General features: G+C 40.3%; 1 protein-coding gene across 1 annotated transcript; it reads left to right on the top strand.

Moving 5' to 3' along the window:
- Nucleotides 1–636: 636 nt before the first annotated feature.
- On the top strand, nucleotides 637–18,231 carry arrb1 (arrestin, beta 1). The gene is made up of 16 exons (XM_028574138.1): nucleotides 637–820; nucleotides 2,283–2,356; nucleotides 5,601–5,661; nucleotides 5,931–5,975; nucleotides 7,441–7,637; nucleotides 7,989–8,048; nucleotides 8,140–8,207; nucleotides 9,354–9,489; nucleotides 9,889–9,973; nucleotides 10,086–10,158; nucleotides 12,125–12,262; nucleotides 13,554–13,637; nucleotides 15,137–15,160; nucleotides 15,668–15,738; nucleotides 16,254–16,302; nucleotides 18,117–18,231. Exons 1-16 carry the CDS (start codon nucleotides 637–639, stop codon nucleotides 18,229–18,231), a joined length of 1,464 nt encoding a protein of 487 aa, XP_028429939.1.
- The last annotated feature ends 21 nt before the right edge of the window (nucleotides 18,232–18,252 follow it).

The following is an 18,252-nucleotide window of genomic DNA, read 5'->3' as shown; positions in this document are numbered from 1 at the left end:
CCCCCCGTAGATCCCCAGATATAAACTGAAGGATTTATGTTAATAAGATTCTGATTAAAGTGATTTAAATGCATTTTCTTATCACTGAGCTGTTTGTGACAGATTGTAAAACACATGAAATGGTCCAAATATAAACTAATACCATCAACAACTCTGATCTGACGATCACAAAATTAATTTTATATTTTGAAATAAAAACAAACATTTGCAGGGTTAAGAGAAGTGCTTTCACATTTTAAAGATTTTTCACGTTTCAAGGTTTGGATTTATTTTATTGGTTATATATATATATATATAAAAACTTATAAAAATTGTAAAAAAAAAAATATATATATATATATATATATATATATAAATATATATATATATTTTTTTTTACAATTTTTCTGTCTTCTATTTACGATATTTTGCGTCTGGTGTCTTCCTGTTTTTGTTGGCTGATGTAGTTGTTAATTGCACAGAGACGCAGGCGAGCAGTAATGGTGCTGAGCGAGCTCCCAGGAGCCTCTGCGGTTTCCTGTAAACTGAAGCTGAGAGCTAATGGAGCTGCGGCGGCTAATTTATGACATCATCAACACGGAGAGGAGAGGAGAGGAGAAGAAGAGATGAAGTCAGGCAGCTGTAGAGAGGAAGAGGATGAAGACTGACAGGTTTAGAGAGAGGAAGAGGAGGATGAAGACTGACAGCTTGTGCAGGCCCCTGAACGTCTCGTATCAGGCCCTGAATGCCTCTGTGCAGGACCCTGAACGCCTCGTGTCCAGGCCCCTGAGCACCTCTGTGCTGGCCCCTGAACGCCTCATGTCGGGCCCTAAACACCTCGGTGTCAGGCCCCTGAACGCCTCATGACGGGCCCTGAATGTCTCTCGGGAGGAAGAGGAGGATGGAGACTGACAGCTGACGACTTCTGTATCTGTCAGCAGCCAGGCAATGCATTCTGGGAGTGCCGCCACGGCTTTAAAAGGACGAGGCGTCCAGTTTCCCGCTCGCTGTTTTTTCTGAAGTTTTTGTTGCTTCATTTGCTGAATTCTGGAGACTTCTTCTGCAAATATTATTATTATTATTATTATTATTATATATTTATGGAAAGGAAAAACCTCATCACGTGTTTTTATAGGAGTCCTATACATCTACAGCAACAACTCTGTCAGACCACTGGTTCTCAAACTGTTCTCTATAATGTACAACTGTTACAAACTAACTAAAAGTGATCCGTTTCATCCTGAAAACTCTGCTTTTTCAAAAACCAACATGGCTCAGTTCAAAATTTTGTTTCAAAACAAAACTCGTCATCTCTCGTCATGATTCGACACGGGATGATTTATGACCACTATACTTCATAGTGATGTTTGCTCAAAACAGAGCGACTGAAGTCTCATATGTCACTGGATTGAATAGTATTTTTAAGCCATGTACCCCCTAACCAGGTAACTAAGTCATTTTTGGTAGAAAAACAAAGTCTCTGTAGAAAGAAGGAAGTAAGGCAAGAATAGGTCGAAAATAGTAATAAAAACTTAGAGAAAAACACAGTAGAAAGAAGGAAGGACACTATGTCGACAAAAGGTTCAAAACATTCAAATAAGTGACAAACTTCGAAAAAAGTGACAAAAACTTTGAAAAAAGCGTGTGTGTGTGTGTGTGTGTGTGTGTGTGTGTGTGTGTGTGGCTTTGTGCCACGTTCAGCTGGGTGCAAGATAGGTCTCGTCTTGTTTTCAGCCCCCTGAACGGTTATTTTTTACCTCTTTTGGGGAGTGGGTTATCGTTCATATTTTTTGAAGGGAAAACAAATCTACCTCTTCTAAATATTGGTGGGGGGGGGGTACATATTTCCTGCATCCCCCCCGAAATCTACGCCTATGGTTACCTATGGTTACAGTCATTCCCCGACTGCATTGATGCTCAGAAACCCGATGCGAAAAAAAAAACAGGGGAATATGAGTTCAAACTTTTTTGTCCAATATTCTGACATTCTAAAGATGTTTCGACATGTTTGTCTGTTCTTGCTGACCTTTTTAGGGATTTTTAATGTTTTTTTCAAATTTTTTGGTGCTGAGTCATGTTTATGACCAGTTTTTGACGTACACGTTTCTGACGTTACCCTTTTTGTTCAAAGTTTTGGGTGTTTTGCCCACATTTTTGAAGTTTTTGTAACTTTTGTTGTCATTTTTTTGCAGTTTCTGGCAATTTATCAACATTTTTTTTTTATGCGGTGACGACTAAGAATAATAATTAACTTTATATGCTTACCAGAAAAAACAGAAGATATAGACGAAGATAAAACACAGAAATCTGTTTAATTTACCTGCTTTTCTCTCTGTTTGTTTCCAGAGTGTTTAAGAAAGCCAGTCCCAATGGAAAGGTGAGTACTCTTCTTCCACTAACTTAAACCTGGAGGGACATTTTAACCCTGAATAGAAACCGAACACTCGAAAACAATGGATGTAAATGTTTGAAAAAAGAAGTTGTGCAGACACAGAAAAGGGTGTAAAGACCAAAGAAATATGTGAACACCAAGCTAACGTATGGAAACACCCAAAGAAAAGTACCAAACAACCAAACGAGTGCCTGCAAACACCCATGAAGAGTCTGTGGACACTTTTGTAATTAGATAGTTTGACTTTATTGGACAAATACACTTTGTAAGATGTTTTACCAACCAAAATATACACTGTGTTTTATATGTAACGTACAACAACTTTCTGGTTTGGTCCCACTGGTTGTTGGCGAGCCAGCCAGCTTTCACACACTGGCGATTGTGAGGTAAACATTAGCCAGTGGTTTAAAGTAACTTTAAGTACAAAAGTAATTGTACTTAAAGTAATATTAAGTACAATTACTCTAGTACTGTACTTGAGTCCAAATGTTGAGGTACTTGTACTTTACTTGAGTCTTTTCTTTTAATGCCACTTTCTACTTCTACTCCGCTACATTTCAGAGAGAAAGATTGTACTTTTGACTCCACTACGTTCATCTGTTACAGCTTTAGTTACTAGTTACTTTACATATTAAGATGCACACAAAACACATGTAGTTCATAAAATCTGATGTTTTTATTCTAAATGAAACTAGCCAACAATATAACGGCCTACAAGTCCAGCTGAAATGATTCAGACCTGCCAACCTTGAAGAAATGTTATGAGTCAATCACCGCCCACCGCCAATATCGCTCCACCGTTGCAGTCACCAATGAGAAAACTATATATAACCATACATAATATAATTTCACCAATCAAGATGTTTCAATCAATTTTGTTACTCCATAACCATATACAATGGTTATGGTTGAATTGGTTATGGTTGAATTGAAAACAAACTGTTGTACAGGAGGCATAGCCCATGAAAACTTCTTCCACCTGGAAATACATTGTTTGGCTCATCACTACCTTCTAGATTACAATAAATTATTATTACTGTGTAGAGGAGTGGATGAACGGCTGTACGCGTAGTGAAACTACTATACAAATGTTTTCTTATATCCTGTCCAATATTTTGTGCCCATATATTTGTTAGTCTAACCAACAGGAGGCAGAGAGAGCTAATAAATATGCCTAAGTACTTCTGTGTTAAAGATGAGAGTTAGACCAGGTTAACACGTAGCCTTCTTCTGATTACTGAAGGGAAATGAAGTAGTCTAAGTAATGATTTACTAATAAAGCAACTTTAAATAGGCCTAAAGCAACTACTAAAAAAGCACAGATGGAAGCCTGACAGAGACACAATTATAGGCTAATAAATAACATGGGTCAGATATTTTCAGATACGCTTTTAAAATTAAAAAAGCTATGTAATTAAAGCCACCCATGTAAAAAATTTACATGGGTGAAATTGCAATATGTCAGTTGCCATCACATCACATAAATAGCCTAACTGTTACCTTTATCTGACGTTAATCAGCACCTGGCCTTTCTAAAACCTTTTAGTTTTCTAGCCATTCCACAACTTTGCTAACTGCCCCCAACTAATGGGAAGGATTGCAGGTGTGATAGGCTAGCCTATTGACACCAGTGTTGGGCAAGTTAATTCCAAAATGTAATACATTATTGATTACTAGTTATTGTCTTTGATAGTAATTAGTTATATTACAATATTATTGTCTCCGAATTGTAATGCTTTCACTACTTTTGCGTTACTTTTACCAAAATAGAAGCAGTAGTAGAATAATTAGTAGTATTCTTTATTCTTATTAGTAGAAGTATTCTTGGCAGGTAGCTTGTGAATTTCACCAGGGGTCAAAAAAGTCTCATCTTTATCCACTTTAATGCATCATAATTTATTCATATTATTTTGTATTATTAATCTGACGCTGCAAAGTAACTAAAGCTATAAAAAAAAATAGTTAAGTAAAACGTTCAAAAGCCTACTTGACTCTGAATTGTGATGGACTAGAAGAAACTTAATCAGTAGGATTAAATGAAAAATACCCAATTAAAATTGAATCAAAGTAGCTGACGGAAGACTTACTTTCCACCGCTGATAAAATGTAATATTACGTGTAGCAAGACGAAACATTAATTCTCGACATCTTATCTGTCAGTTGCTTGGTCACGTTGCTGTCGGCACTGACAGGACGCAGATGTTGTCGGTTACCGTCTCTGGTTCTGGCTCTGACCACGGGGAACAGGGACGGGACAGCACGCTTCAACGCAGTGTAAACAACTCCGGAAAATAATGTCCGTGTCGCAAATGTATCCGTCTCTGTAGTCATTTCAACTACTGAATTGTAACGCGTTACTCTCATTACTGATGGACACTATGAACGCTTTTTTCTTATCATCCATTTATTTTTAATATCATTAGGTTTCGGGGTGGAGAGTATTTGTTTATGGGACTGTGTTGGTTACCTGTTGCCCCTTGGTGACTGATGTCGATGTCTGTTTTGCACACGGTGCAGAACGCGTGAGTAGGTTCTATATACTGTCTCTGTGAGGTAGCCTGGACATGTGGAGGAAAGGCTATCTCTCCCGTTAAGAAATCGTTCCGATATATACTGTTCTACGAACCTTTTTTTTGAGGCGGTTCTGCCATGGCATGCAAGCCTACAGTTATCCGGACAGCCTGGGTTGCTAAGGCACTGAGTTGAATTAAACGCGCGAAGCATTTGGCTAGGAGTGGCCATAGACAGTATATAAGAAGGGAGTAGCAGGTGGGCGGAGGGTTAAAATGCAGCGCTCTGAATGGCCGAAAGCTTTTCACTCCACTCCTCAGCGGCAGAATCAATGGGCAGAATCAACGTCATAGATGTAGATTGCATAGAAACTGAAACCGGAGAAATAAGAGATGCAACAAAATGCGTACCTAGAGAGCAGCGAATCGTACAAGCGTACTTAAGGGTCAAAATGCGTGCCGAGTACGCAAAATGCGTACATGTTGGCAGGTCTGAATGATTAGACCATTAAACACACAACTGGTTGGATCCTTTACACTTTCTACAATGGTTTAATACTTTAACTACATTTTTCTGATGATACTTTCAGACTTTTACTGAAGTAACATTATGATTGGCTGACATCTTAGCGCTGTGATTGGTTGACGTCTTAGCGCTGTGATTGGCTGACGTCTTAGCACTGTGATTGGCTGATCTCTGAGCTGTGTTCCTCCCTCAGCTTACTGTCTATTTGGGGAAGAGAGACTTTGTGGACCACGTGGACCTGGTGGAGCCCGTCGGTGAGATTCATTTCTTTAATTTCTTCAAACTGTCAGAAATCATATATATATATATACATATACACACATCTTTTGCTTTAAGTTTTCTTTTTAATGTTTTTTATGTGTTTTTTTTGGGACATTTTGGGCTTTTCTTTTGATGGTTATTGGCGCCTTTTCCGACTTTTTGTATTGCTTTTCTTATGATCTTTCTCTTCTCTTTCCTCCCTGCCGGCATTCGCCCGGCGCCCTCCGGCTGCTCTGTGTCTTTCTGACTTTCCTTCCTGCAGACGGCGTCGTCCTGATCGACCCCGAGTACCTGAAGGAGAGGAAAGGTGAGTCAGAAATTAACACAGATACTCGTTTCTTATTCACAGACCAAATAACTTCCACCACAAAGACTGGAAACTGCAGAATGATTATTTAACCCTTAACCCTTGTGTTGTCCTAGGGTGAAATTTGACCCATTTTCAATTTTTTTTATATCAGAAATATGGGTTTCCTACAATCAAATTGCCCAAAAATAACATGGATGCATGATGTACATTATATGGAACCCTTATAACAATCATCGCAGGTACATTAATGATTACTTTCATTGAATTTTGGGTGTTTTATTCCATTTTATAGCATTTGAAATTCATTCAACATCCTCTGATCTTAACTATTAGTCAAAAAATGCATAATTTCAGCTTTTTCTAACTCATAAATTAGGTATAATGTCATAGGTGTAATGACCATGAATTTTAAAAAGCGAAAAGTGACCAAAAACATGTGCGTTAAGTGTCAAAAACATTGGAAAAAGTGCCAAAAAAAGTTCATTTTCAATTGTGACCCAGAAGGACAAAACATTCATGGTTGATGGGAAGACATCACAATCCTATTTGTCTCTTATTTGTCAACACTTGCAGATGTGTCCTGGGACCTCTCTAGATAGTTGGAGACCTCAACCCCCCAATGTGGAACCCAAACATACGTCCTTGTAATATAATATAATATAATGTAAGATAATATATTATGTTTTTGTCCCTTAGTGTTTGTGACTCTGACGTGTGTTTAAGATGTAGGGCCCTATTTTAACGATCTAAGCGCACGGCGTGAAGCGCATGGCGCAGGTGCGTTTAGGGCACCGGGCTCATGGTTCTAAAGGGTTGTACTTCGTGTCTTCGTTAATCAGAGGTGTGTTTTGGGCGTAACATGTAATAAACCAATCAGAGTTTCATTTCCCATTACCTTTAAAAGCCAGGCGTGTTTGGACCTTGGAGCATTGCTGTTATGATGGAGGATTTCCAACTTAATATTGTTATTTGTGATCTTCTGCATGTGTGTGTGCTGCTGTGCGTCCCTGTCTGTGTAACAAGCATAGTGTGCGTGCGCTGTGCACGAGCCTAGGAGCATTTCACTAATGCTCTGTTAAAATAACAATGAAATGCTGATTGACTTTAGACCAGGTTTTTGTTGGTCAATGGTGTGATCACTTCCCGCTGCCTCAAGATAGCAATACTCCCAGAATGCACCTGAAAACACCTCCCTGTAAGACCAGCACGCCCAGAATGCATCTGAACACACCTCCCTGTAAGACCAGCACGCCCAGAATGCACCTGAACACACCTCCCTGTAAGACCAGCACGCCCAGAATGCACCTGAACACACCTCCCTGTAAGACCAGCACGCCCAGAATGCACCTGAACTGACAACTGCGTCGGTCTTAAACTAGCAAAGACACTTGCGCTGCGCCGGGTGCAAGATAGGGCCCTAAATATAATAAAGATATGATAACTTATGTTTTTGTTCCCTTAGTGTTTGTGACTCTGACGTGTGCGTTCCGGTACGGCCGCGAGGATCTGGACGTCCTGGGTTTGACGTTTCGTAAAGATCTGTTTGTGGCGAACGTGCAGGCGTTTCCTCCGCCGGCCGAAGAGAAGAAGAGTCTGACTCGTCTGCAGGAACGACTGATCAAAAAACTGGGAGAACATGCCCACCCGTTCACCTTCCAAGTATGCAGCACACAGTGTGTTTCATTCATTCATTCATTCGTTTTACATCCTTCTACATTCATTGAATTTGGGAGTTTTGGTCAATTTTATAGCATTCGAAGAAAAAACAATCGATAAAAGATCTTTAAAAACCAAAGATTTGATAAATGTTTTTAATTTAAAACAACAGGAGAGTTAAGAAGATTTGTCTGAACCTGCCGTCTTCCGTCATCCGGACATTTTCGTGTCTTTTATTGATTGTTTTGTCTCTCTTTGATGTTTTTGTTTGCTTTTTTTCCGGTCTTTCTACCTTTTTTGACACAATGACATCCCCTAATTTAACCAGCTTTTCTTCCTCCCATGTGTTTCCAGATTCCTCTGAACCTGCCGTGCTCCGTCACCCTGCAGCCTGGCCCCGAGGACACCGGGAAGGTAAATACGTGTTCACTTCCTCCTCGACACCTCGTTCACCCTAACTGAGCCGAAAAACTAAGGAAATAAATGAACATTTGTGTGTCTTCAGGCCTGCGGAGTCGACTTCGAGGTGAAAGCTTTCTGTGCAGAAAACGTTGAAGAAAAGATCCATAAAAGGTAAAACTGAGGGGATTGTTCTGGTGTTCTTCTATGAGGACTATGGTTAACTTCTCCTCAGATCTCTGCAGGGTAAATCCAGACAGCTAGCTAGACTATCTGTCCAATTGGAGTTTTCTGTCGCACGACTAAAACTACTTTTTAATGTACACATGTTCCACCAAAACAAGTTCCTTCCTGAGACTATTTAGCAGAGGCACCGTGGCTCCTTCTGGAACTTAGCACCGCCCAAGACGATTGTGATTGGTTTAAAGAAATGTCAATAAACCAGAGCACATTTTTATCCCATCCCGGAATGTTATGTGGACTTGTCAGACCTTCCTCCACAGAGCTATGGAGGAGGGACTAGCGATGCGAGACTAAGACCACCTACCGAGGCTGAGTCATGACCGAGACAAGCAACATAGTGTCACTCCTATCACGTCATAAAGCAACGCTTGGTCGGGTGTCTTTGGCATTTGTTATTGACGCAAAAAGTCTCCTTTAGCTTCCCTTTTTGACGCTCTGCGTCAGGACGTACGTTTGACTGACATAACTGACATGACACAAGAACGAGACGGTTAGGTTTAGGAGAAGATTATGGATGGGTGTGTCATGTGCCTGTTCTTGTCCCGCTTGTCACTGAAATTTACATTTTGTAAAAAATTTACATTTTAGTGACACGCGGGACAAGAACAGGGACATGAACCCCGGTCTCCTGGATGAAAGTCCTGTGTTGTTTGACCCAATCAAACCAAACAAAAACAGCTGAAATCTTGCCTAGGGCTCAGTGTTGGCGGGGGGCGTCCCTATGTTCCCACAGCCCTATGTTGCCACATTTCTAAGATTTTTTTTCCAAAATTAGGCCCTATGTTCCCACATTTGCTTTTTCATAAATTTGTATCAGATTTTATCCTACTTTCTCCCAATGTCCCAATAACACCCAACTTATTATCCAGTAGCAATGGACTACAGATGGAATGTAGCTTTAAGGGTAAATCTGGTAACTAACCCTAACCCTGGGAACATCGGGCTGTGGCAACATAGGGCCTAATTTTAAGAAAAATCGTAGAAATGTGGGAACATAGGACTGACCCCGTGTTTAGCGTTCCCTATGATGCAATAGTATTAGCAGTAGCAGTGTTAGCCTCTGTGTTGTGGTTGCAGGAACTCGGTGCGTCTGGTGATCCGAAAGGTGCAGTATGCTCCGGAGAAACCCGGTCCTCAGCCAACGGCAGAAACCACCAGACAGTTTCTGATGTCGGACAAACCTCTGCACCTGGAGGCCTCTCTGGACAAAGAGGTTAACACATGGACACGCACACACACACACTCTCTGGACAAAGAGGTTAACACATGGACACGCACACACACACACACACACACACACACACACACACACACACACACACACACACACACACACACACACACACACAAACGCTCTGGACAAAGAGGTAACGCACACGCACATTTCCCCCCCGACTCATGTCCTGGTTCTCCTTCTCCATCAACAACATGAGATCAAGGAGAGGGTTAACTTCTCCTGCTCCAGATCTCCCACCGTGGTCAGGAAGAACAGAGGAGACACTTTGTTTCTCCATTTCTACATAGAGCCTACGTACAATCATAAATCAGGCTTAAAAAGTACAATATTTACTTCTGAGGTGTAGTGGAGTACAAGTATATGTTTCTCTCTCAGATTTATTACCACGGGGAGCCGATCAGCGTTAACGTCCACGTCACCAACAACACCAACAAGACCGTGAAGAAGATGAAGATCTCAGGTATCTGAACCTGTCCTCTCTCTCTCTCTCTCTCTCTCTCTCTCTCTCCCTCTCTCTCGATCTGTGCAGCAGTTTGTGTTAATGATCGATTGATTGGTTTGTGTTTCCACAGTGCGCCAGCACGCGGACATCTGCCTGTTCAACACGGCGCAGTACAAATGTCCGGTGGCCACCGAGGAGTCAGAGTCAGTTTCATTTCTCTCTGCTTCGGTTTAAACAACACAAGGTCCATTCAGTGCTGGATTTTTCGGTTGTATTACCTGGTTTTACTCAACAAATTCCCTCTTTTCTCAATACTTATATTTAAAGGTGCCGTAAGTAGGATTGTGAAGATCCAGGACCAAAAATATTTGAACATCAACAACTTCTCAGTCCCTCCCCCCTTTCCACTAAAGCCCATAATGGTCTCCTAAGCCCCTGCCCCCACAAGGGAGAATGAATGAGCAGTGATTGACCCACAGTTAGACACTCTCCGGCCCTGATTGGTGCATCTGAACAGGGAGCACTACAGGCTGTATGTGGTGCCAGAGGAGCCACATTTGTTTTAAATGACCTGCTTCATGTAGTTCATGTACTCGAACATAGGGTCAGGTTCAGCAAATATGACAGAAAGTTAGTTTTCCCTACAATACCTTTAATATATATAATATGTCTTTAAAGGAAGAGTTGAAGATGATGTTTTGAAGTGTGGTTGTATGAGCTACTTCTCTAAAGTCAGTGTATCACCTACAGTAGATGGCGATCGGCACGCCCCTAGTTTGGAGAAGAAAGCCTCCAGAAAGTGCACCGGGCTTTGAAAGAAATTGGACATAGTGGCCAAACATTGGAACTACAACTCCTGTGTCCCGTCACGTGATGCCCTCTGGCCCAAAAATACAGTTTCCCTCAGACTTACATGGAGAAAGAGAAGTCCGTAAATCAGCAGATACATTTTTTTGAGCGTCACAACCCCCTGCAAAATGACTCATTTCACTGTCATAATTTGATCCATTCGGTCCGATAACATTTGGAAAGATCACATTGTCATTCAAGTTAGCGGAGCGCTAAAGAGGAAGTAGCCGGCTTCTCCTGCAGGCTTGGAGAAGCAGGCAGGAGTACCTTTACCTCGAAGAACAGTCAAACACTTATTTACTTGTTTACTTTCTTTAACCTGAACCAAAATAAACCATCGAGGTGACCTATCGGAAATCAGAAGAATCAGTTCTGTGATATTATTGCACTTGGCCCCCAAACACCTCCAAAGCTCATTTTCCAAAGATATAGCTACACTTATCTTTGTCTTTGATAAAGTTATCTTTTATGAGGATATATCCTTTAACGCCCACATAAAACAATCTTCAAGAACAGCCTTTTTTCACTGTGTAACATCGCAAAAAATTAGGCACATCTGGTCTTTAAACTCTCTGATCCAGATTAAACCAGGAAATGAGATCATATTTCTCTTGTATTCACTACTGTTAAATCCAGAATTGAATTTAAAATCCTTCTCCTGACCTACAAAGCTCTTAATGGTCAGACACCATCATATCATCATATTGCATTTGTAACGGATGCACCGAATCCAGATTTTTGAGGTTCGGCTGAATACCGAATCCACTGGTTAAGATTCTGCCAAATCCGAAACCAAATACAGAATTCTACCCCCATCCTCAGTCCATGAACACAGTAAACACATTAATGAAGTAAACAGGGACTGTCCTTCCTTTGCTGTACCTGAAGTTGCTGCATTCTGGCTGCTTGATACCAGATGTTGTAACAGCAGCCATGTTGTGTATAGTTGAGGGTCCTCGCCACCACCAGACCGATCAGCATTGAACAGATTGAAAATGTAGCTTGACTTGAATGGCTTTCTTTTGACTGAAAGTACTGCCAAACAACACTTTTTTCTGCTCAACAGTTCCATTCCACCTATGTAAACACCTTCCCGTAATCAATGGCACCGTCATTATGGCGACCAGTGTAGCGCGCCTAGTGCAAGCGTACGGTTTGGTTCGCTGGAAAAAAATTCTAAGGTTCAGCAGAAACCCAACCCTGTCAAAAAGCCCAATATTCAGCCGAATCTAAAGCAGAATCCTGGATTTGGTGCCTCCCTGGTTTGAAGTGAATCAAGTCAGAAGTTGACATCTGGGTTCATGTTTCGTTTGTCTTCAGTGATGTCGTCGCTCCCAGTTCGACTTTCTGCAAGGTTTTTACTCTCACTCCGTTTCTGGCAAACAACCGAGAGAAACGAGGCCTCGCTCTAGACGGAAAACTGAAGCACGAGGACACCAACTTGGCCTCCAGCACACTGTGAGTCCAACAGCAGTCATGATGCCTTCCAGGTCTGTAGGAAAGTGGGAAATTCTGACATCATACTTAAGGGGAAAAGTGAGAGTGGCCCTTAAGAGTGTTCAGCCAGATTGGAGAATATTTTGGAGATATTTATGGGAATTTGAGGGATGTTTCAGGTACAATAGTAACATTATTAGCTCACTTAAAGAATAATTAAGTCTTTAATTATAGGAGGAAAATTTGTTACATCTGTTACAGGAAGAATGTTGAAAATTTTAATTTGCCAATTAATAGGAAAACTTCACCTCTAATTTAACTTTCCATAACCAAACAGAACCGTGTGTTCACATCTGTCTTAGAGTGTATATGGCCCTTTAAGGTGCTCATATTATGCTTTTTGGCTTTTTCCCTTTATTGTGTTGTATATCATTTTTGTGCATGTTATAGGTTTATGAAATGAAAAAGCCCAAAGTCCACCCCAAAGGGACTTATCATCTCCAACAGAAAACACTGTTCACTATCTGCTCCAAACAGCTCTATTGTAGTCCAGTCTTTACTTCAGAGACAAACGTGGTCACTTTGGAACACACATTATAATGCTCGCCTAGCTGCTAGTATAGCACGCCATCATACTCTGCTTCTGACTGGCTAGTAGTCCCTACCTAGGTACTGTCAGGGCACACCCTCATACTCTGCTTCTGACTGGCTAGTAGTCCTTACCTAGCTACTGTCAGGGCTCGCCCTCATACTCTGCTTCTGACTGGCTAGTAGTCCTTACCTAGGTACTGTCAGGGCACGCCCTCATACTCTGCTTCTGACTGGCTAGTAGTCCTTACCTAGTTACTGTCAGGGCACACCCTCATACTCTGCTTCTGACTGGCTAGTAGTCCTTACCTAGATACTGTCAGGGCACGCCCTCATACTCTGCTTCTGACTGGCTAGTAGTCCTTACCTAGCTACTGTCAGGGCCCGCCCTCATACTCTGCTTCTGACTGGCTAGTAGTCCTTACCTAGGTACTGTCAGGGCACGCCCTCATACTCTGCTTCTGACTGGCTAGTAGTCCTTACCTAGGTACTGAGCATGTGCGACTCCCAACAAAGATCAACAAAGTCCAACTCTGTAGCTAAAACAGAGAGCTCAGCATACATATATGGTGTTTTTTGAAAATTAAACCATGTAAACCTATTCTGATATAACCTCTAAATACAATTATGAACCTGAAAATGAGCATAATATGAGCACTTTACAGGTGGAAGGAAGGAAGGAAGGTGCTGATTGGTCTAACTGAATGTTTTCTGTCTTGATCAGGTTAAGAGAAGGAGCCAATAAGGAGATCCTCGGAATCATAGTGTCGTACAAAGTCAAAGTGAAGCTGGTTGTGTCTCGAGGCGGGTCAGTGCACTTTGTGTTTTTATCATATAATCATATATTATCAGCTGAGACGAGCTTTAAAGTCCAATTGGAACCAAAATACATAGTTTATGTTATTTCCGTATGCTGTATATCTTCTTTATGTTTATGTAACGTTTGTCCATGACTTTGTAAATTACCCAGTCTGACTTTTATGTTAATCCATGACGTCACACATTACTGTGTGATTTTGTACATGACTTTCTGTAACTTTTTAACATTACTTTATGTGACTTTATCTCTTACTATTTTACTTAGTACATTACCCTGTGACAGTACGTTACCCAGTGACTTCGTATGTTACACTGTGACTTTGTACGTTACCCTGTGACTTCGTACGTTATTCCATGATTTTGTACGTTAGTCCATGATTTTGTACGTTAGGCCTTGACTTTGTATGTAAGTCCTTGACATTGTACGTGTCCTTTGTACGTGGCTTTGTACATTATTCTGTGACTTTGTATGTTACTCTGTCATTTCATATGTAAGTCCATAACTTTGTAAGTTACCTCATGAATTCATACATTACACTGTGACTTTGTACGTTACTGTATAATTATAAAATAATTGTAAAATTTAAAAATATACACAAAGCTGTTGTGCCATTGTAGTGTAATTTTCTTTTCTTTAAGTGAGAAGAATGTACATTTAAGTACGACTTGAGAGCTTAGTTTCAGTGTGAATCTTAAGTTTCTGTTCATCCTGCGGCTTTACATACTGTATGTCTAAACTTGATAATTATTTTACAAACAGTTGCACGTCTCTTGTTGTAGTTTCTCCTCTGCAGTCATTTTCTTAGTTTTTTCAAACCTGGACCCTATTTTCTCATGTTTTTGTGTTCAAGTGACTGATGGCAACAAAAATCTTTGAAATTGGTCCAGTATTGAGTGAGAACACTGTAACCGGCAGCCTTGAGCCGGGCTGCAATGTAATCCTACAGCACAAATGTTCAGCATCAGTTACAGTCCACTAAAAGTTCTGACAGACTCAGATTATTATTCTAAGTGTTTGACAACATTATGGAAAGGATCACTACAGAGATAGACCTTATAAAACCTCTATAAGACCTTTTTGTATAAACAAAAAATAGCTCTGAGGTCCTAGCGCTAACCCAGCAGACTCCATTTAAAAAAGCAATACTTTTGTGTATAGAGCCAGCATATTCTCACATGTAAATCAGTAAACTGTGTTTATTTTCAACCGACCAAAATTACTTTTCATAGTTTTATTTTGTTTCTGTCCACATTGAATGAAGTGTATTTTACAATGCTAAAATTACTGTTTATTTACATGGAGTCTGGTGGGTTTAGCAAATGCAAGTTTGTGGATGTTTTTATGGTTGAAAAAGGATCTTACTCTTTAACAGAAAGGTCTCTCTCTGTAGGGATCCTTTAAATAATGTAGTCAGGTATTCACAATATTGTTTTTCCCATCAATAAAGTTTGATCTTATCTAATGTGTTAAATGTTTATTGATTTCAGGCTCCTGGGAGATCTGGCGGCAAGGTAATTCACTGAGATTTACAAAGGTCCCCTGAACGTCTCACGATAAGTGTCTGTGGATTGTTATTATTGGTGTTTTTATGAGCCGGCCGAGGCAATATTAAAACGTTTCTGTCTGTGGTTTTTTTTCGACGTTTTTTACGCTATTTCAACACTTTCTTGACATTTTTGATACTTTTTTGGTCGCAAAAAAAAAAAGATGTTTTCATCATTTTTTTCATCATTTTTGCCGCTTTATTGATAATTTTGTGGCCTTGTTTGACGTTTTTGACAATTTATTCATAGTTTGTATCACATTATCAAAAAAAAGTACGTTTTTTCCAACATTTTCTACATTTTTGCTGCTTTTTCAGGTGTTTTTGACACTTTATTCTTCGTTATTGTTAACTATTACCTTTTCTTTACTCATGTGGACTGCCGGCACCCCATAGCATTTGTCTATATATATTTTGACTATCCTGCATATACCACGGTCTGGTCCTACTGTACATCGAATGGTTTGTTTTTCAGTGACGTCTCTGTCGAGCTGCCGTTCACGTTGATGCACCCAAAGCCCCTGGAAGAATGCTTCTACAGAGATGGTGAGTCGTGTTTACAACAAGTTCATGTATCAGAAATGTTGTTTCAACTTTACTTTTAACCCTTGTGTTGTCTTCCCGTTGACCTGCAACTTGGTGTTTTTTTGGGTCATTTCACGGGTTTTCTACACTTTTCTCGAAGTTTTCGTCGATTTTATAAAAAAAAAATGACACTTTCTTTCCAATTTTTTTGTCACTTTTTTAATTATGTTTTTGTCAATGTTTTAAACAAGTTTCTTTGTCGTTTTTCCCGAGATTTTGTCCCCCAATTTTTTTCACTTCTTTTAAACAAGTTTTGTCACCTTTGGCGATGTTTTTGATGTTTTTTTTCACTTTTTTAATTGAGGTTCGGGTTATGAAATGAAGCTTGGTTGCTCAAAGTTGCATTTTGGGCAATTTGACTAATTAGCATCATAAGCTAATTAACACACTAGACACAGCACTTTAGACAGTTAATGTCTGTGATCATCTCCTAATCTTCCTGACTGATTTCTAACCCTCGCGCTCTCTCACTGCAGCTCCAGATGAAGCTCCGATCGACACAAACTTGATCCAGTTTGACACAAAGTAAGCTGCCGTCTGTCTGTCTGTCTGTCTGTCTGTCTGCCTGTCTATCTGTCTGTCTTTCAGTCTGTCTGTCTGTCTGTCTTTCTGTCTCTCTCTCCTTGGTTCTGCTGTGTTTTACGGCCTCTTTAGAAACTGTCAGGAAGCAGAGAGCTTTTTCTTTCCGCCTGCTGAAGCATTATCCGTGATGGCCTCGCCTCCGGAGTCTCTTCCTTAATGCATCTTAATGCTCGCTGCAGGAAACATGCCATAAACTGGAAGCTCATCCTGCTGTCAGCAGACAGAGCATCATAAAACCATTCCTGAGTGAGCTAACAGAGAGCAACCCTGCTGCATTTTACAGCTCATTACTTCACGCTCACACAACGTTCATTCACCTGCAACACTTCAGTTTGAAACAAGACAGAATAACACAGATCCATAAACTACAATCCTGAAAAAAGATACAGTATTAGGGGACCACTAAGGTCTATATAAAAGAGACTTCAGATACAGTATTAGGGGACCACTAAGGTCTATATAAAAGAGACTTCAGATACAGTATTAGGGGACCACTAAGGTGTATATAAAAGATACTTCAGATACAGTATTAGGGGACCACTAAGGTCTATATAAAAGAGACTTCAGATACAGTTTTTGGGGACCACTAAGGTCTATATAAAAGAGACTTCAGATACAGTATTAGGGGACCACTAAGGTCTATATAAAGAGACTTCAGATACAGTATTAGAGGACCACTAAGGTCTATATAAAGAGACTTCAGATACAGTATTAGGGGACCACTAAGGTCTATATAAAAGAGACTTCAGATACAGTTTTTGGGGACCACTAAGGTCTATATAAAAGAGACTTCAGATACAGTATTAGGGGACCACTAAGGTCTATATAAAGAGACTTCAGATACAGTATTAGGGGACCACTAAGGTCTATATAAAGAGACTTCAGATACAGTATTAGGGGACCACTAAGGTCTATATAAAAGAGACTTCAGATACAGTATTAGGGGACCACTAAGGTCTATATAAAAGAGACTTCAGATACAGTATTAGGGGACCACTAAGGTCTATATAAAAGAGACTTCAGATACAGTATTAATTGGACCACTAAGGTCTATATAAAAGAGACTTCAGATACAGTATTAGGGGACCACTAAGGTCTATATAAAAGAGACTTCAGATACAGTTTTTGGGGACCACTAAGGTCTATATAAAAGAGACTTCAGATACAGTATTAGGGGACCACTAAGGTCTATATAAAAGAGACTTCAGATACAGTATTAGGGGACCACTAAGGTCTATATAAAAGAGACTTCAGATACAGTATTAGGGGACCACTAAGGTCTATATAAAAGAGACTTCAGATACAGTATTAGGGGACCACTAAGGTCTATATAAAAGAGACTTCAGATACAGTTTTTGGGGACCACTAAGGTCTATCTAAAAGAGACGTCAGATACAGTATTAGGGGACCACTAAGGTCTATATAAAAGAGACTTCAGATACAGTATTAGGGGACCACTAAGGTCTATATAAAAGAGACTTCAGATACAGTATTAGGGGACCACTAAGGTCTATATAAAAGAGACTTCAGATACAGTATTAGGGGACCACTAAGGTCTATATAAAAGAGACTTCAGATACAGTATTAGGGGACCACTAAGGTCTATATAAAAGCATCCAAAGAGCACCATGTCATGGGACCTTTAATCGCAAATTTATCGCATATTTGTTATCTGTTGTAAATGTTTTTAACGTTTTTTAATGCTGAAGTGGTATTTTAGACTTGAGTAACAACAACCCTCTCCCTCCCTCCCTCAGCGACGATGACATCATCTTTGAAGACTTTGCCCGCCAGCGGCTGACAGGCGGAGCGCAGGACGACAAGGACGAAGACGAGGAGCCGGTGGACTCGCCCAAACTCGACGACAGATAAAACCGTTGAGCGCTGCCGCCG

This window comes from Perca flavescens, chromosome 3 (genome assembly GCF_004354835.1).
Source record: "Perca flavescens isolate YP-PL-M2 chromosome 3, PFLA_1.0, whole genome shotgun sequence".
Lineage (NCBI taxonomy): Eukaryota > Metazoa > Chordata > Actinopteri > Perciformes > Percidae > Perca > Perca flavescens.
This window is presented reverse-complemented; position numbering and strand designations above follow the sequence as displayed.